Source organism: Lepisma saccharinum, chromosome 3, assembly GCF_977018435.1.
Source record: "Lepisma saccharinum chromosome 3, izLepSacc3.1, whole genome shotgun sequence".
Lineage (NCBI taxonomy): Eukaryota > Metazoa > Arthropoda > Insecta > Zygentoma > Lepismatidae > Lepisma > Lepisma saccharinum.
Window position 1 is genome coordinate 70,849,449 of NC_139231.1, and position 18,724 is coordinate 70,868,172.

General features: G+C 36.8%; 1 protein-coding gene across 4 annotated transcripts in view; it reads right to left on the reverse strand.

Annotated features, from left to right (window-relative positions):
• Positions 1-18,724, reverse strand: part of Ero1L (endoplasmic reticulum oxidoreductin-1-like protein) — a 113,606-nt gene that overhangs the window by 33,744 nt on the left and 61,138 nt on the right. For 2 of the 4 annotated variants that reach the window (XM_083118749.1, XM_083118748.1), the window contains exons 2-5: positions 7,226-7,345; positions 5,664-5,747; positions 4,265-4,336; positions 1,751-1,833 (exon numbers count right to left, since the gene is read on the reverse strand). In XM_083118749.1, the coding sequence (XP_082974875.1) occupies positions 1,751-1,833; positions 4,265-4,336; positions 5,664-5,747; positions 7,226-7,345 (359 nt within the window). Of the gene's footprint in view, positions 1-1,750; positions 1,834-4,264; positions 4,337-5,663; positions 5,748-7,225; positions 7,346-13,173; positions 13,376-13,774; positions 14,034-18,724 lie in introns of those variants that run through there. The other 2 variants (XM_083118747.1, XM_083118746.1) reach the window with 2 other exon arrangements.

The window sequence follows — 18,724 nt, forward strand, 5'->3', positions numbered from 1 at the left end:
ATGCCATTAGTTATTTTTAAGGTACAATACCATGAGGAAGAAAATTTATGCATTTTGAGTTACAGCCACAATATATAGCTAACCAAAAGTTTGTTTCAGGCCCACTTTGTACTCAGATGGGATAATTGAGATTGAGCCTACAGTTTAAAGTGTAATCTGAATGACTGAGGACCGTGCCTTTACAAGAACTCACCTCAGACCCCTTGATTACAAGGCACCAGTGTTACCAACACACCAGCAGAGAGGACCTGGTGTGTGTGTGTGTGTGTGTGTGTATAGTCTAAACAGAAGTTATGCCACCAAACACTATCACCAGGAACTATTTTTTAACATGATTGAGCCATTCCTCACTATGTCATAACTGTGTTTCTTTCTTCACAAATGGATCCTTGACACTTTTATCAGCGGATGTGCACATAAGCTATGGCCACCACGATGACTAGACTTTCATCTGTTAGTTGATTTTGTGTTGTACAAATGACACAATCAAATTGCTGCAGCCGATGTAACAAATTTGCAATGCACAATTGTTATGAATATACTCTCATGTGTGCAGCAGGTGGTTGAATTTGGTCACGATGTACTGGACAGACATCAAGGTATACTGAATGGTTTCAAAGATGTGATTATTTTCTTCTTTCGCTAGTTCTTTCCTGGACAGCCTGTATATTGTTGGCCCAGTGGTTGGTTGATACTTTTGCCACCAAAAGATTACAGGTTTGATTACAGTCATTCATCATTTTCACCTAAACAGCATTTCTCTTCTTCACTGTAATAATTCTAGAGGCAGAAAAGCGACATAAAATAAGAAAAAAATACAAATTTGAAACTTGAAGTACTTGCTTTAAAATTAACTGCTACCTAAAATCTTGAGATTCACATATTAAACTCATTAATTTCTCCATTTGAAAATCATGTTTAAGAAACTTCACCATTATTCTAACATGTTTTAATTAGGGCTGAGCCAATATTAATTACTGATAGAGATGCTGATACTATTTAAACTATTTCAGAATAATTTTCAATTTCAAATTATAGTTTTCAATTGGAAATATACCACATCACTGTATCAAAGTTTTGATTTAAAATATTCATAATTTCATATAAGATAATTGAAGGGCTGAGGTGTAAAACATGGTAAGTGCCACTTTCATCATTTCTGAGTTACAAAGTAGAATGTTTCACCTAATTTTGAAGTGAAATTGCCATGTCATACAATTTGCATTACACTCTGTGAAGCCTTCTGAAATTGGTAAACACAACACGAAAACAATTTATCTACAGTACAGCTTCTAATAACATTTTTTATAAACTCGGAAATGACCCAAAAAATGTCACTTAACATGTTTTCCACCTGAGCCCTTCAATTATTTAATTACAGAATCAAATTCTCCCCACAATGCTCGTCAAAATAATGAAAATGATACAATTTTTATGTAATATACAGGATACTTAGATGATGTGTGGAATTTTTGCCGAGACTGCGAGATTCTTGTAGTCTGCACAAGTATTGTTATGGTGGGTACAACATGGACAAAAAAAAACATCAGCCATCATGGTGTGTAGGAAAATCTTCACCATGACCCAAAAAGGCATAACAAGTTTCTTTCAGATGTGAAAGTCTAGCAGTTCTTTTTTATTATTATTATTATTATTATTTGCAAATTTCATGAACTTTCCAGACAAACCTTGTATGTATATGTGTGTGTAGGGCAAAGGGTTGCTCTAAAACATAAAAAAACTTGCTTACCTAATGGTTTTGTTGAGATAGCCAAGCTTGGTATCATGGTCCTCTTCACAGTCATCCAGCTTTTCCTGGGCTTTTTCTGAGTACTGCAACATAAAGAAATAATGAAACAATTACAAAATTGTGTTTAAAGTTCAGAAATATAAAATTCTTGTGTCAATTTTTGCATTCTAGCTGCTTTTCCACCAATTATTAAAATTACTTGCTTCTTGCATGCCTTGATCACTGTTACTCAGTTTCTACCTAAACATCAGTTGTCAATGGTAATGCATCCATTTGCTGGATTTTGGCCTTGGAAAGTTTAATATGATATGCTCTAAATCAGGGGTTTTCAAACATTTAGCTGCCAAGGCTGCACATGCCTCCCTTAACCTTCATCCACTTGCGCAGTTTGCCATCTCACTTGCGCTCGCACTACGGCTATCCGTCGTTCGTCACTCATTTCTTTATTTTCATTGGTTTTTCGCACATAGGAATTTTTTTATACCTGCAGTTAGATTTTGTGGTTTCGAAAGTAATTTCAAAAGGACATTTTTCAACAAAAAACTTTATTATATAAACTCCAAAACAGTTTAAACTAGAAAAAGTATACAAATTCACTTTGGCACAAAGAAAACTAGAAAAAAAACTTTTGAAAGACACTAAGAAAAAAATGCATTTTGGAAAGAAAAGTACTCGTAATTGAGATCTATTCCGTATCTGTACATTCTTCATCAGGATCGGAACCCTCCGTGCATGTGTTGCACGTAATAGAATAGGGCTTCTCGTTCTACTCTTTCTATATCTATAAATATATTTGTATACCTGACAATATTGTCAACCACCATCATCTATTGTGATTGTAATAAAAAGTAATTTCTCATAAAAATAAAAAAATGGTATGAAATAGGTAGGTATCAGAATACGAAAGCTATAATGAAATGACATCATACTTATACCACAAAAATAATTAAAAAAGAATGAGAGTGATGGGGGAGAGAGAGAGGGAGAGAAATAAAAACAAATGTGTGAAAAATACATGCTAAAAACTGGAATATTTACTTACATTTTTTTATCAAGCAATCAAAGAAAAGTTCCCACTTCCGCTCGCAGATGGCAATCTGCCCTTCGAAATTAACAGATCAAATTTTAACACTGTACTGAACATGTATGGTGCATCAGAAGAATGCAATTTGCTCAACACCTTGCACAACAATACCTAATTAGAGAATACATCCACCGCCCTGGCCTCGCCCGACTGTGGGGTTTAAGTCACTTTATTTTTACAACTGCAATCTGCCGGGTGCGCGAGTGGATGAAGGTTAAATACAGGTGATGTGAATCAAAACAAAATCTCCTCATGTGTTTGTTTACTGCTGGTACAAACACAAATAATGAAAATATGTGTGATCAATACAGGTGGTGTACAATTCTTTAAAGTTAAAGTTGTTAATTCTTTCAGAGATACTGAATTCATGAGATACAGACAGTATGACAAGCTGAATAAAACAGGCAAACAGCATTGTTTGGATATGTTCATTTAATTGCAGTCCTGTTTCTTCTATCAACATGACCAATCACCAATGCTTTCAACTTTAATCTCTTACAAAGCAGCAAATTCCATTTGAAGGTCAGTGAGATACATTCAGTTTGCGTACAAGGACATCAACGAAGTTTTCAGCTTTGGCATGGCAGTCTTCTACAAGGAACGAGTGCAGAACTTTCTTGTCTCACTTCAAAAACATGGGAGATGAAGATGACATTGTGAATGAACAACGAACGTGAGTTGCAATAATACACAAGATATTGATAATATTTATTAACACATTTTGATCTTTCAGAAAAAAAAGATCTTTTCCGAAGTTTTCACACCTCCTCAACTAAACTTCAGTGCCTCTCCAGGGAGGCGTGCCACACAGTTTGAATACCACTGTTCTAAATAATTAAGGGATATACTTGAACACAATCTCAGGGAATCACTTCACTAAGGAACTTAAAGAGACAATGGAAGAGTTCAAGCTATGTATCAACAAAGGAGTGGACAGTGTTGAAAGTTAAATCAGCAAAATTGCTTCAGATGCAAATTTTCACAAATTTATTTTTGGAATTTTCTGGACAGAACTGAACTAAACTCCACGATGACACAGCCATCTAAGGGCCAAGGGTTTACCAAGTTGATTTTTAATTGAGTGACGCACGGTCAGCAGATTGAGTAGCGTGGCTTTTCGGACCAGAGGACAGTACTTCTTTTCAAATAGCTCCTCAATTGTCCTAGCGATGCTGACACACAACTCAAACCTTGAACCACTTGCACTCAAAGCGAGAGCTCTCTCTTTCTGGACAGATGGAGTAGATTGAGTGTCCAGAAGCAATCTACTACAGGGTATTTGCATGTCTTCAGAAAAGGTCACTCGTTGCACCCCAGAAATTAAATATCATCTATAGTTTGGAAGAAATTATGTGATAATTGCTTTAAAGTTTTACTGGTACATATATGGACCAGCTGTCGGCCAATGATTAAAGTTACAGCATTCTTACCTTGTAAGTTGGAGACTCATTCTTCTCGCTTGCATCCGAAGGTCCACCTTTCAGTCCAGCTGGGATAGCTTCCTGTAGCAAATAATAAAAGCATCAGCACAAATACAAAATAAAATTCAATTTCTTCATTAATATTTAATAGATATGGTATGATTATCTACTAGAGTTGCAAAAAAGCCAGCTTTTTTGAATAGACTGGTTTTTTTTATTATAAAAAGCAGACTTTTGGGGGGAAAAAAAGATATTTTTTTTAGCTTCTTACCAATTACAACTAAACTATTTCACTTGAAGTTACTGTTATGAGTTTACAGGCTTGTAGTGACATATTTTACAACTAGCTAAAAAAAATTTACTCATGTAGTAGCCAAAAGACAGATATTGGCCAATCCCAGTGGGCACATATTGCATAGTGGTTCAGATACAATATTTGTTTAAAAAATTGCTAACCATTGTTATAACTGTATCTTTAGTCAAAATATAAATAAAGGGAGTGTGTGTTCTCCTGAAACGTCACAATGAAAAACTGTTTTCTTATGCTTGTAATAACCGTACACTACAAGAAAATAATTGAAAATCATATCATATTATTAGGTTTCATTAAAAAACATACAAAACTACTCTAGTTATGTAAATATGTTTATACTACATCAATATATTTAATAAGCCTATCGAAATATGAAGATAACACTCTGAAAGAAGCGCCCATTCAAAAAAGCCAGCTTTCTCAAAAACACTGTTTTTGTCTAACTATGAATTTCATATTGTAAATTGTATTTTATTTAGAAATGAGTATCTGTTTTACAGTAGGGATATAAACGAAAATCATGGAACAGGAAAAATACTGCCAACTCCTGAATTTTCATTGATTTGAGACACTTATGTGAAAAAAGCCAAAGAAAGCCCAACCAAAAAAGCTGCGGCGGTTTTTTTCGACCACTACCAACTCAATTATCTACACTAATAGTCAGTATTTTATTATTTAGAAAAATGTGAGAAAAGGCATAATTGCAAAATATCTGTGGAAGAGCAAGTTACAGTTCTGAATTTACTGTAGAATTTAGATATATGTGATAAAAAACAAAAAATCACCATTGGCAAGTTGAGCTGATATTGTTGTATTAGTATTTTAAAGTATCTGTTGGACTTTATTCAGTGACAGTGGCCAATACTTTTTTCAGAGTCTGCAAAAATGTCACGCAATACTTTCACGTAGTCTAAGTTTAATGAAAATTAATAAAACTGCATAAATCACATTATTTTTGTGGGAAGAAATGCAATTTTTGGTTATATTCGAAACCGGAACCCCTGGCATTGTAGTGTGATGTGCTAAGCACTCTGCCACACGGGCCGACAGAAATTCTTAATGTCTGATCACTTTAAAATGGAGGAAAACACTAACCTCTGTACATGGTTGGATGTGACAGTATCTCATTGAACATCGACTGTCGTCTGACCAAAATGGACATGGTTGTTTCAGGTTAACCTGAAGAGAAACAGAAAGGATTTTTAAAAATTCTCGTCACAAAAAAAAGGTCAAGTTAAAATAGTTCAAAACACAAGAAGAAAGAACAAGTTGTCTGCTACATTCTTGCTTAACGACTACTTTTCTGCCATCTGGTCTTGTCTACAATTTGAAGAATCAAAATTTCAGACACATGATTTTACATTTTCCAGTACAAGTTGTTTTGGCTTCTCTCACCTGAAAAATAAATATTTGACGGTCAATTGTAATATCCTGGCGTGAAGCTCTATTGGCACCATATTTGTGTGTAATAGATTACTATACAGTGCCCTTCACGACCGAGGTGGCAGCGAAGTGATGGCTTTCGCATCAGACGGTGAAAATGCATCTGCCTGCATTTAGACCCACAGCTGAATGCTGACCTTGGCACTTGACGTGTCAGTGCTTCAGTGACAGTTTGCACGTGTTTCTGAAGTGTTAAAGTATTAACAAGTGTTTTTGATTGTTTTGTTTTAGTTTACGTATTACTGGTGCATTTCTGCAGTCTAATAATGTCACAGTAAATATCCAATTTAAAAGAAAAAATGTATGACTCTTACATCGTTATGAATTATTGTAGGGAAGTTACAATGAGTTTAGCAGCAGAATTCCCAGATGTTCCTGTTTCACACAGAGACAGTGTTCGAAAACTTCTGAACAAATTTAGCGAAACAGGGTCTGTTCTTGATAAGAAGTGAAAGGTGAAATGGTATGTGCTTACTGAGGAGAAACTACACGATGTTGGAGCACAATTGGAATATACTCCTCAAATATCTCTCTGGCGCCTTGCACAAGAAACAGATATTTTCATGAAGTCTGCGTTGCGAGCTATCAAGCTTTTAAACCTGAAGCCATACATTACAAGAATTGAGAGAAATTGAAGCAATTTAGGAGAGGAACTGATGTTAGTGAAAATTTCCTATAAAGATGCCGTAATTGTGTGGATGCAGGAGGACATCATTTCCAACATCTTTTGTAACAAGGTACGTGCTCATTTTAATTGTAACTGTCAATGAAATTGTAGGAGCTTATTTCATTACATAGCTAGTAGTTTCAGTTATGAGGATGTTGCATCCAGTTTGCTGGCACACACACACTTACTTCCCGGCACGCTATCCGCCGCTCCAAGGCCACCTCGACTGTGAAAAGCACTGAATAACTATCACTTTTCACTATCTTCATTCAGCACATCAATATAATTTTTTGAATTAACGATTATCATTCAGAGCAATAATATAAAAACACATTGTGATACAGTCCAAGAGGTTTCAATTTGTATATTTTTTATGAGAAGCAATATTTTTCTACTGAATACAGCAAATTCCATGCATTTTGGAGATTTATGTTTCATTCTGTTGAATGATCACTTAACAATACTCCTTCTTGCACAAAAAATATTGTTTATTGGACGATATTGCACTGCACATCAATTTCAAAATGTAATTTCAAGAAATACTTACCTTGTAAAATCGAAAGTAATCTTTCTGGAGTAAACTCCGAAACCTTGGATATATTTTTGCATTATTAAAGTGGTCGACTGTGTCCACGCTACAACTGCAGTCATCTATTTTTCCCTTTAGCTGTGAAAAACAAGAATAAGAGAAAATGAAAACAAAACCCCAAAAGACATTCTGTCAGAGAATAGCAAAATTAGTCGCCAAAGTTTAAGACATAGTTGATGAACATAAAACTTGGTCACCAAAGTATATCTCAATTAAAAAAAGACATACTAATTTGATAGTCACTTAAAATTTAAAAAATAATAATAAACTTAATAGCATTTGCAGTTTATTTGAAATCTCTAGCAATTAGTCAACCAATTCGGGATGGCATTGTCAAAAAATTATAGATATATGTTCAATGTAAAATATTTTTAACTGCTACTTATCATATTCATTCAGGCATGTATATTCTAGGTATCTCCCAACCCCACACTAAAACACAGGAAATAATTCATTAGCAAATGTGACTGATGCTTCACTCTCATATAATGACCGCAGGGGAAAAAAATAATATTTTACAAGCATCTTGATTGGCTGCTAGCCTAAGTTCACTGGACGGAGGAGTCTTCAGTACCTCCCAGAGCTAGAACTTCAGTGTTGCCAACAATTGGAACGCAAAACTCACTAAAACTCAAAACTCTGCAAAATGAAATGTGTATAAAAATGCAAACATGTTTAATTGATGTCAGAGCATATTTTCCATGTTGTCAAAAAATTCACGTAAAAAGTTTGTGTATCGAAACATCTTCCTTTGTAACTAAATTATGTGGATGACAAAGATTTGGAAGACTCTAAGAGAGAAGGGAGTCAAAGAAGAGATAGTGTGCAGAGTGCATAGCACATACAAGGCCAACCAGAGCTGTGGGAAGAACAAAGTGGTTCAGTATAAGTAATGGACTAAAACAGGGAAGTGCTCTTTCCCCACTGTTCTTCATAATTGCAATGAATGCAATGCAATTAACAAAGAGGTGAGGAAGAAGATAGGAGAGGAAGAGATGAAGGCCCTGTTATTTGCTGATGACTTAGTAATATGGGGAAACAGGGAAGAAGTAGTACAGACACAGCTTGATAGTTGGAACGAGGAAATCAATATCATCGCAAGTGTACGATGCATAATTGAGACAAGTGGAAGAATAGATGGGGAGGAAAAACAGAAGAGGACAAATGGGTGGTGGACTATATCAAAGTGTTCGAAGATTAATATGGAACAGGGATGTACCTATGAAATGTAAGAAGGTAATATACAACACATACTATGTGCCGATAATTACGTATGGAGAAGAGACTTGGACAATGATGGAGACAGAGAAAAGGAAGATGCAGGCAGTGGAGATGAAATTTTTAAGGAGTATTTTGAAGAAGACTAGAAGGGATAGAATAAGGAATGAGGAGATCCGACAGACAGTGGGTGTGGTGAAGCTTCAGAACAGGATAGATGAGGCACAGATGAGGTGGTTTGGACACATGAAGAGGATGGATGCAGAAAGACTACCAGTTAAGAGCTTACAATGCACAAGGAGTAGGAATAAGGTTAAGGGGGGGACCAAGATGTCGGTGGAAATAGCAGATAGCGGAGAATACTGTGGAAAGAGAAAACTGGTGGAAGACCAGGTAAAAATGGAAAGACTTGACTTCTATGCCGACCCAGTCAGAGGCAAGAAACGGAAAGGATGATGACAAGCTTAGCATTTGCTATACCAGAAAGCAGACTTTAACTCATGGTTAGGGTTGACAACAGGCTTCCTATGTCACTGTGACACATTTTATGAAAAAGTGACCCAGAAATTCACATGGAAGGAGAGAAGAATGGAGTTTATGTTCAACTAATATAATTGATTAAAGGTAGGAAGTTAATTATTGAATATTTTGTGCTCGCATGTAGCTCTAGTCTAAATATTGAATATAATAGGCTGCTACTTTCTTATACGTAAACCTGAAATAGTTTATGTCCATTGCTTGCTATTGTTGTTTTAATAATGATATTTCAATGTCAGACAACTTCCCTTTTTAAGTTCAGACACTACTGAAAGGGGTGATAGCTCTGGTCTTCGACTCAACAAATGCCACTGTATTCATTCATCGTTTGCCTTAATTCGTTAAGCCTAACAATGTACAAAAATAAATAGAATGTGCAATTTGGAAGTTACATATTAGAGCTATCTTACATAAATTACCATTCTTTGCTGGATATTTACAAAATGATACAAAAAATGTCCAGGTTCTAGTTATGACTGCATGCATAACAACAAACGCAATAAGTAAGATTACTGAAGAAATTATGAACTGCTCAGTCAGACCAAGTTCCTTTTGTTTTATTTATTTATTCATCATGCTAGGTATGCAGTTTTTTACATGGTTCAATTTTGATTTCCAACTGTTAACACATACTGCAGAGTTTTAGCGACCCTGGTTTTTCGGTACTTTAGTATTATACAGACTACCTCATTTCAGACCATCTGTTTTCTGGGAAAGCAAAATAAACACTTATGGACATAATAGGAACACTGTATTTGAAAGCTTACAATATATAAATCATACAATTAGCCTATATGGTTAGGTTAGGTGCTTTGAAATGAGGTAGTCCGTATAATACTAAAGTACCAGATTTTTACTTCCATAAACTCCTGTATAATTCTGTACATGCCAACAGCCATTCATTTACTATTGTCTTGGTTATGAACTGCTCCTCCTACTTAGGTCATATGCAGGGTGCGAAATCCTGGGTGGGGGGACAGGGGGATTTCCCCCCACCAACAATCTTGGCCTCAAAAATCACCAAAAATTTCCAGGGGGGGAGTTTTTGTTACAACAAACAAAGGATAAGCAATTACTTTTAATTTCAAATATACTGTACTCAGAATAATATCGAATGCATACACAAATTAGTGTAGTTCTGAGTGTTCCATGCTTTTTCTCTCTCAAGAGATCATTAACAAATCTACATCAATACGCACAATAGAAGTAAAACAAGAATGCATGACAATAATAACTATGAAATCTAATTGATTTATATTAACATTAAGCAAAAACGAAATAAAACATTCAACTATTTCATAATTTATAAACATCTTTAACCAGTTAGTAAAGGAAGTAGTTTGCTCCATTATAATATCTGATATACACATAAGTAACAAATTTATTTATTTCTGTGTAATTAATAATAATACTATTTTTAATTACTAATTTAGTAATTTATTTTTACTTTTAATAACATTATGAATATGTATATCGTAAAATTTTTATGTATTAATTTTTTTGGGGGAGGGGGGTTTGTAGATTAAGAGCTATCTCCCCCCAGTCTTAAATGATTTCGTACCCTGGTCGAATGTTTGTAGTCAACTTTAGTTCTCTTAGCATTAAAATAAAATTACTCAATGCTTTCTACAACTGATCATGCTACCGCTGATAAACACAAAAAGCCAGCCCCTGTGGTGGAGTGATTAATTGCGCAACGTCGCCAGGGGTGCTGGGTTAGAATCCTGGCCTGGGCATGGATGTTTGTGAGTGTCCCATCATCAATTTCATCATATCATCACTCATCCCCAACTTCGCAAATTAGCCAAAAGTGGCACAAGAACCTAAGTAAAATAAAGCAAATCAATCAAACACTAAACCCCTTCGAGCCTCCTGCAAACATTCAGGAAGATGGGAATAGCAGCAGTAGTCTTTGTTATTAGTTAAGCATGCGAAACATGGAATTTTGTGCGAAGTATCTCTAACATCTTATTTTACCCATAAATTGGACTTTTTTGAAATGAAAACTTATTAGTTTCAGGAAGGTTCCAAATTACTTCTACACTCATTCCAACCAGTCTACGATAGCTACTGTCGTTTCTATCAATGCAGAACGGAGAGCACACATGCCTGCGTAAGGTAATATTTCAGTGTTTTTTTTAAAATCCAAACCGCTCATTTCATTTTGCTTTTCTCACGAAAATAATGTCCATGAAAGTAATTATTGCTCGTCCTTTTTTCCCTTCTATAACACACAAAATGGCACACGCCAGGTTGACTAGCATTGTGGATCAGTGGGTTCACAGTGTTTCCAACCTCGTAAAAAGAAAAATGCCCCACACACCATTCCTGCACAGGCCCAAAAATCATTGACGCATAGCCCCACAAACCATTCATGGTAAGGTTAGATTAGGTAAACTTGAAATTTCGGGTCACGAATGTATATTTCATTCCACCATGTTCTGGCAAAAGAACGGCATGGTTGGAAACACTGACATGATATTACATCATCAAACGTATGGAACATCCGGGTCTCAAGTAGAGGAAGGAAAGGAAAACAACGGCCATTGTGCATCGGAGATATACTTTTCGTGAAAAACACATGAATTCCTGCTCAAGAATATTCAACGAAAGAAAATACCTCCAAGAACTATCTAAATGCTACAAAAACTCATTTCAGTAAGTACTTCTTGTGTAAAAATGAAGAAATCCGTTATTCGGAGATGCAAGTGTTAGCCAAGGTTCAAATTTCGTGTGACAATGATTGGCAAAATTCTACGATAATTAGTCTTTCTGCTATAAGATTTTGAAAAAATCATAAAACAATCTGAACCGTTACCGCTCAGTCAATCAAAGACAACAAATGTCCAGTTGCTAAAAGCTCCAAGTCCATTCACCAAATGTGGTAAAATTTACGGTAACAGTTTCATAGATCGGAGACACATTAAAATCTGATATTTTGTGTTTCGCATGGTTCGTACTTACCAATTGTGTATTGCGGAACATAATTAGTTCAAGGTGCCATTATGTTTTTTACACGAAAAAACAACACAATTTTTCACGTAGAGAGTAATTTCTTTGACTCCTTTTTTCACTTCCATAACACAGAAAATGGCGGGCAAATCTTGACTACCGTAGTGGGCAATGCAGTGTTTCCATTCACAGATAGCCCCACGAACCATTTCCGATAAGGTTAGGTTTGGTTACTTTAGGCAAGCATAGTAAAAAAAAAAAAAGGGGGGGGGGTTGAAAAACTGACAGGGGCTTATGTCATCAAATGTACGCAGCATCTGGTTGTCGTAGGGCAAGCAAATGAAAGCAATGGCAAATGTGCATCGGTGAGATATTTCTCTTAAAAAATACATGATTTCCCGGTTAAATATATTCCAGGATTAAAGAAAATACCTTGACGAACGTTGTAAACCTTGGAGAAACTCATTTCCATAAGTAGTTTCTTGTGTAAAATTGAAGAAATGTGTCTCCGATGTATGAATTTTTGAATTTGAGTTTAAAATTGTGGGTGCGTCACCACTAAGGCTATTTTGCACCCGTCACATTATACGGGGTCCAGCCCCTTATCGTTACAAATAACAACTCCATTGTTGCAGAGCTAAAATCATAAAATATTAAAATGTTCTGACTTTCGTTAAAAGCTGAGGCTGTAAAGGGGCACTCAGCACACATAAAGACAAAAGAACAGGACAATACAAACAAAATTATATTGGCCATGGGGCCAGTCGCCAGAGCCTCGTTAGTCTTCAGTCCAGGGTGTACTAATGTGGAATGAGGTTGACATTTGGGTGTACTACGTCCGATGTATGAAACTGTTACCAAATGTACATAGGCATAAAACTAATAATTACACACGCATTTTGCTAGTTGCAACTGATAATTTCAAACGATGACACGCACATCTCTTTTTGAAGAACAAATATATTGTTGTCTTGCTCTTGTCAAAAACACATGCTTCTACGTGAAAACATGAGTTAATAGAGAAGTTTCGACAACACATTTACATCAATATTTAATATAAAATACATATGGTTACACGGCCTATCTGCACAAAGTACAACCAAAATTAATTGCGTAGCAACACAGGAAAAAATATAAAAATAGGAGTGCAAGTTGCATGTATTACATTAATGCTGTAATTAATAAATATAATAACTTACATGACAGAAACAATAATCCCCTGCTTGTAATTTTGATTTATCATCAAATGTCCAACCAAGAGAAGCATTTGTAACACTATAAAGTAACTGCAAAATGCACAAAGTTAAAACACTAATGTTGACTGCACCCATCTTGAAAGTCATAAATGTACTGACAAAACGACTGCACTATCACATTTTACCGTACAGGTACACGTCAGTATTTCCTTGACACTGAAGTCTTACAACACAAACATGACGCACTCTATATATATGCTGATTTGTGTAAACAATGTTGACGTGACAAAAAGCATGCGAGCTGTTAATGAGGAAATGCTGTCATAAGTAACATAAAACTATTACGAAAACCTACTTGTATGTAGCGCACTTCTTATTTCACCGCACTCGAGTCATTACGTACAATACCTGTGCTCATTTGCACCCAAATACAATAAACAGCTGCTGTCAGACGTTGGCAGCGCATGACCTTAACTAGTTGCAATAAAAATTTGCAAACGCAATAAACAAAATTAAAACCGACTGTGTATAACTCGTGTCCTTCATTATGGCATATTTTTTTGGGTTATAAATGACATGAACTGTAAGCTGCAATAGAACTTACCTGACAGAAACAATGATCACTGGCCTTCAAATTTGGTCTAGTCTCAAATTTCCACCCAAGAGAACAATTGACACTGCTAAAAAATAATTGCAAAATGCACAAAGTTGAAACGAAAAACTTCATTGTCTTCATCTGATACAGTATCAGTTTTTATTATTACACAAGATTGTGCTCATTCATTCTATAAAGTACACGTCAGTACGTTCTCAAGCAGACATTGGAACACAACTTCACACGAAAATATTCAACTCGTGCACCTTCATTTGACCTGGATCGCGGTTTAACACCTAAAGGAGCCGTATTTTCGCACAAGTGTAGTTGAGCACTTTTTTCCCTACAGAATATCAATAGATTCTCAATTTCAAACAAGACAGGCAATGTGTATTGTTCAATGTTACGTCTGTCACGTGTTCAATTTACTTTCTCTCACACATTCTCCGATCATTGATATTTTTGTCTATCGATAAATCTCACTTGTTTACCCCCACACAGACATGTAGTATCAGACCGGATATGGTAGGTTCTTTTTGACACAGATTTCTTTTTACCACTTATGTAAATTGCGTCAGTAGGGTTGAATGAAGGAATAAAATGAATAAACGCACAGAATAAAACGCCCATGCTCATATGCTTGCGTACAGGGCAACCCTGCAGGAAGTTGTTTGTTTCAGTTCTTCTAATGTGTGGAAATGTATGTATTAGAGCATTTCCAAATGCTATGAGATTTCTATGGTGAAAAACCGGTGTTTAAATCGTGGAAAACCAATGCGTCCTCGGTTATATCTACTGATCGTATTTGGCGCTGCAGTCGAAGTGCGGTTCGAAAGATTTTCCCTTCCCAGACTTCAAGACCGCACTGCGAGACCATTCTCGAAGTATGCTCGCTTCAAGTACGGTCTTGCACCTTTCGGACACGGCCAGTACCTACTCAATAGACCGTGTTAAAAATGTAAACCTAAACATTGGTGATGTCTTGCCCGGTCCCCCCGGAACTTCCGGTTTAGGCCAGTCCCCGTTGTTGCCAGTGCAGATTCACCGGCATACGAAGTAAGAAATGAGCGCTTGTTTTCATCAGTTGTGCGACGATAGTCAAGAAAGGTACTTGTTAAAATTCTACTATGAAGGAGTGGACGTCTAGAATCCGTCGGATGATCAACTGCAGAGCAGATTATTAAAATATGACGTGTCTTTGTGGGCGCCAGTTGTATAGCGTCCATTTCGATCTTCAGCCGAGAGATCGGGAGAAGCGTGGCGGGCGGCGCTGGCGGAGATGCCGACATTTGCGGCCTGTAATGCCCGCTTATTTTTATGAACATATGCAGACATTTATATAAATATTGCAAAACGAGCACTAACCTGTGTTATAATTTATCATCTGTAATTCATCCAAGTTCTGCCCTTATATACACAAAAAAATACGCTTTAGAAACAATGTTAAGAGCCACAGATAATAAAACATTTTAATCATAGTTTTGACCAGTAACGTCCTGCTTAAGTTGATATCCTTGAAAGAGTTTTGTGCCGATGGGGATCGTTTGGATGTTTCGAATGTGCAACACTGTATCAAGATTACGCTGTAGACGAAACCGTTAAAAGTCAATGGTGTTCGTGAGCTTCCTTGCAATCCGAAATCTCCGAGCTCGAGTTTTTTGTCCCTTCGCGACAGAGCTGTGAATATAGTGGCGAGCAGATGTAAACCAAGAGCATGTTAATTTCGTACTGTGCGCAAGAGTGTTATTATTGGTTACTTGCCGTTACTTGTTTGTGTTATTGCAGTGTGTATGTGTGTTGTCAGTGAGAGGATTGGAATGCCAGCCGGAAGGTTTACGTTACGAGGGGGGCTGATAAGTTCTCGGCCCGACCCAGAAGGACTTTAGCTACAGACACGAAAGTTTCAGGCTATTCAACGAATTCTCTCCCAAAGTCTACACACTTGGCACTTGGTGGATATCAGTTTGAACAACTCTTATAACACAGGTTATTGCTCGTTTTGCAATATTTATATAAATGTCTGCATATGTTCATAAAAATAAGCGGGCATTACAGGCCGCAAATGTCGGCATCTCCGTCAGCGCCGCCCGCCACGCTTCTCCCGATCTCTCGGCTGAAGATCGAAATGGACGCACAGTACATACAAGTGTCTCATGTACACGCACGACGAACTCAAAACGTACAAAAGTTTAGATATATTCAATTATTTTGTAAATGGAAAAGTGAGAGAACGATAATTGTATAAAACTAGTGATATTATTATATTATAAAGTAAAGTAGAGTAAAGTAAAGTAAAGCTTAAGTGAATCTTTGCCAACAAATCTGCAGAAGTAATGACACATAACAAATGCTAAAGTAAATATATATGCTATCAACTTCGCCTTTCCGCCTGAGGGATTTAGGGAAAACCTATGATATTGCATGCCACTTTCACTTGCACGAATATACTTCAACCAACAAAGGAGTTTTCAGACTGAAGCGACAAGCGATATCGGGATTTTGCACAGAAGCATTCGATCTAAAGCAAACCATTCACCAGCCACGCTTGCGCAAATAACAGGCTGGGGCAACACAATGCACATGCACAGTATTGATAAAACGGCCCAGTCCGAGCGACAAGCGACACCTTCAATTTGTCGTGTCGCTTTAATTCGGAAGGTGTTTTTTTAATATTTGAATGTTGGTTTCCAAGAAACACGTATCGCTGCAGTCTGAAAGCTTCCTTTCGAACCAATTCATCACGAGAAAATGCACGTGTCGCTTGGACTGGACTGTTGTTTTGTTAGCACCATGCATCGTGTTGCCTCGGTCTGTTGTACACGTATGCAAGGTGAATTGTTTCCTTTAGAGTAAAGGGCTGTTGCTTGTCGCTTCGAGGTGTAATCTACGTACCACTTAAAAGTGAATCCTCAGTGTTCAATGAAATTTCTCGAACCGAAGCGACACAACAAGCTGCACGTGTCGCCCAGATTCCCAATGGCGTGTATTGTGCCGCCTGAGACTTGATTTCCCATAAGCGGTAAATGCTTATTTAAAGACTAAATGGGCCTGTGTCGCTTGTCACTTCCGTACGAACCACTGCTGTCGCGTGTCTGTTTGAAACCTCACTAAGAGGCACGCTTTTCACCAAAACACAATACGCAGATAAACGATCAACATGTTTAATAAAATGCAAGTCGTACAAATACTTTCCGGGTACCAATCCTTTCTTCGTTCTGCTTGTATCAACAGGTTTCGTCTCTGTACGTCCTTCGGAAACCTACGAAGTGATACTTGACTCAATAAATTTGTTCCCGATCGAACTGTGAAACCATATCCTACACAGTTGACGCCCTATTTCCTTGTAAAAGAATGTCCACCTTGCTCTTTCATATTAACGTCCATAGCACCTTAAGCGTAACCGGATGTTCGAGGGGGACCAGACGAGTGTGCATGCTCTGCAGTAGCTCCGCCTTTAACACCGTCTATTCGCGATTAAAATTACCACCTGAGCGCTAGTGTCGCTTCCAATAAGGCCGCTCTAAATAGGATAACTCTTTGTTTACATTCAGCAGTAGTACGAAACAGCAGCGTGTTCTCATAGCTGCTATGGAGGAGAAACGTTTAAATTACGCGATATTTTTAAATATTGCGAATGCGATGTGAATTCCAGGAACTCTAACGAAGGTGAAGCTGTGATGAGAACGAAGCATTTAATTATGATAGGCAAAAATAACAGGGAAAACGCAGACGAAACTAATGTATACGCACTGGTTCTTCAAAGCAGTGCGGTATCATCTGCACCTCATGTTGTAACTGGGATTCTCGGAAATTATTTGAAAATAAAGAAATTGAAATTGACCTATACTTGAAAAGCTGGCAGAAGAAAATTGCGAACATATCTTTACAGTTCTTTCTCGATAATATTCACGATTTCATGACCAGGCTATCCTCACTGAAAAAGGACATCGTACTGAATGAAGCAGCAACATTAGCATTTCCATTTTCTTTTTCTGGTTACATTTGATATTAAATCATTCTCAAACTATTTTCATCTTGGCCGAGTCTGCTTCCACGCACGTGTCAGCAGTAAGAATAAGCGTCAAATTTGCTGCTGCCACGTAATTCGTCTGCTAAGAGTATGTTACAAATCTTAAGAACTGATTAAGACGAGAGAAATGCAAATTTATGATTAGTGGGAATGAATGTACAGGCAATTTAGAATATTTTTCTTTAGAAAGCATTTAGCAATATTATTTTAATGCTAACAGAACCTAACCTAACTACGAGAGCATTTAGGTTTATTATTAGAAGAATGCTGAGGGACCTAATCTTAAAACATTTTTGTGAAAGTAATCGCTACAACTTCACAGTATGTGTTACAGACGTAATTGCATACATAGCATGATGAAATAACGATAAAACAAAGACCGAGTCTACTGCCACGCGCATATTTTTTGAGATTCCAGCAGAAAAAGAACGTGGCAGCAGACACTGCCTTTCATCTTCTCTCTTAATCGACTTGCACCTGTTCCAAATTTCACACATACATAATACATGAATGCATTGGGTAATACGCTTCATGACTTTTCGAAAGAGAAAAAAGTTTTATTTATAAAGTACAATTCAAATCTTTACTTTCATGGCAATCTCTCGAAAAATAAAGTATAGACTCGTGCATCCTTCGTAATTTCCTTGTCGAATTACAGTGTTATTCCCCATGCCAATCTTCTGTCAATCAATTACGTTTCCCCTGATTTATTTACACATTTCATTTTGTTGATTCACAGGGTGGAAATACATGAAAACTTTTCACTTGTTCTGACCCATAAAACGATTTAGAGCACAAAAAAACGAACAGTAGACCTTACTCCTTCGCATACCATGCTTTAAACGATTTCAACACAACGTATCCTCCTTAGACTAGTTCCTGAAAGTCCCACCAGATGGCACATCGGTTAATTTTAATCGCGAATAGGG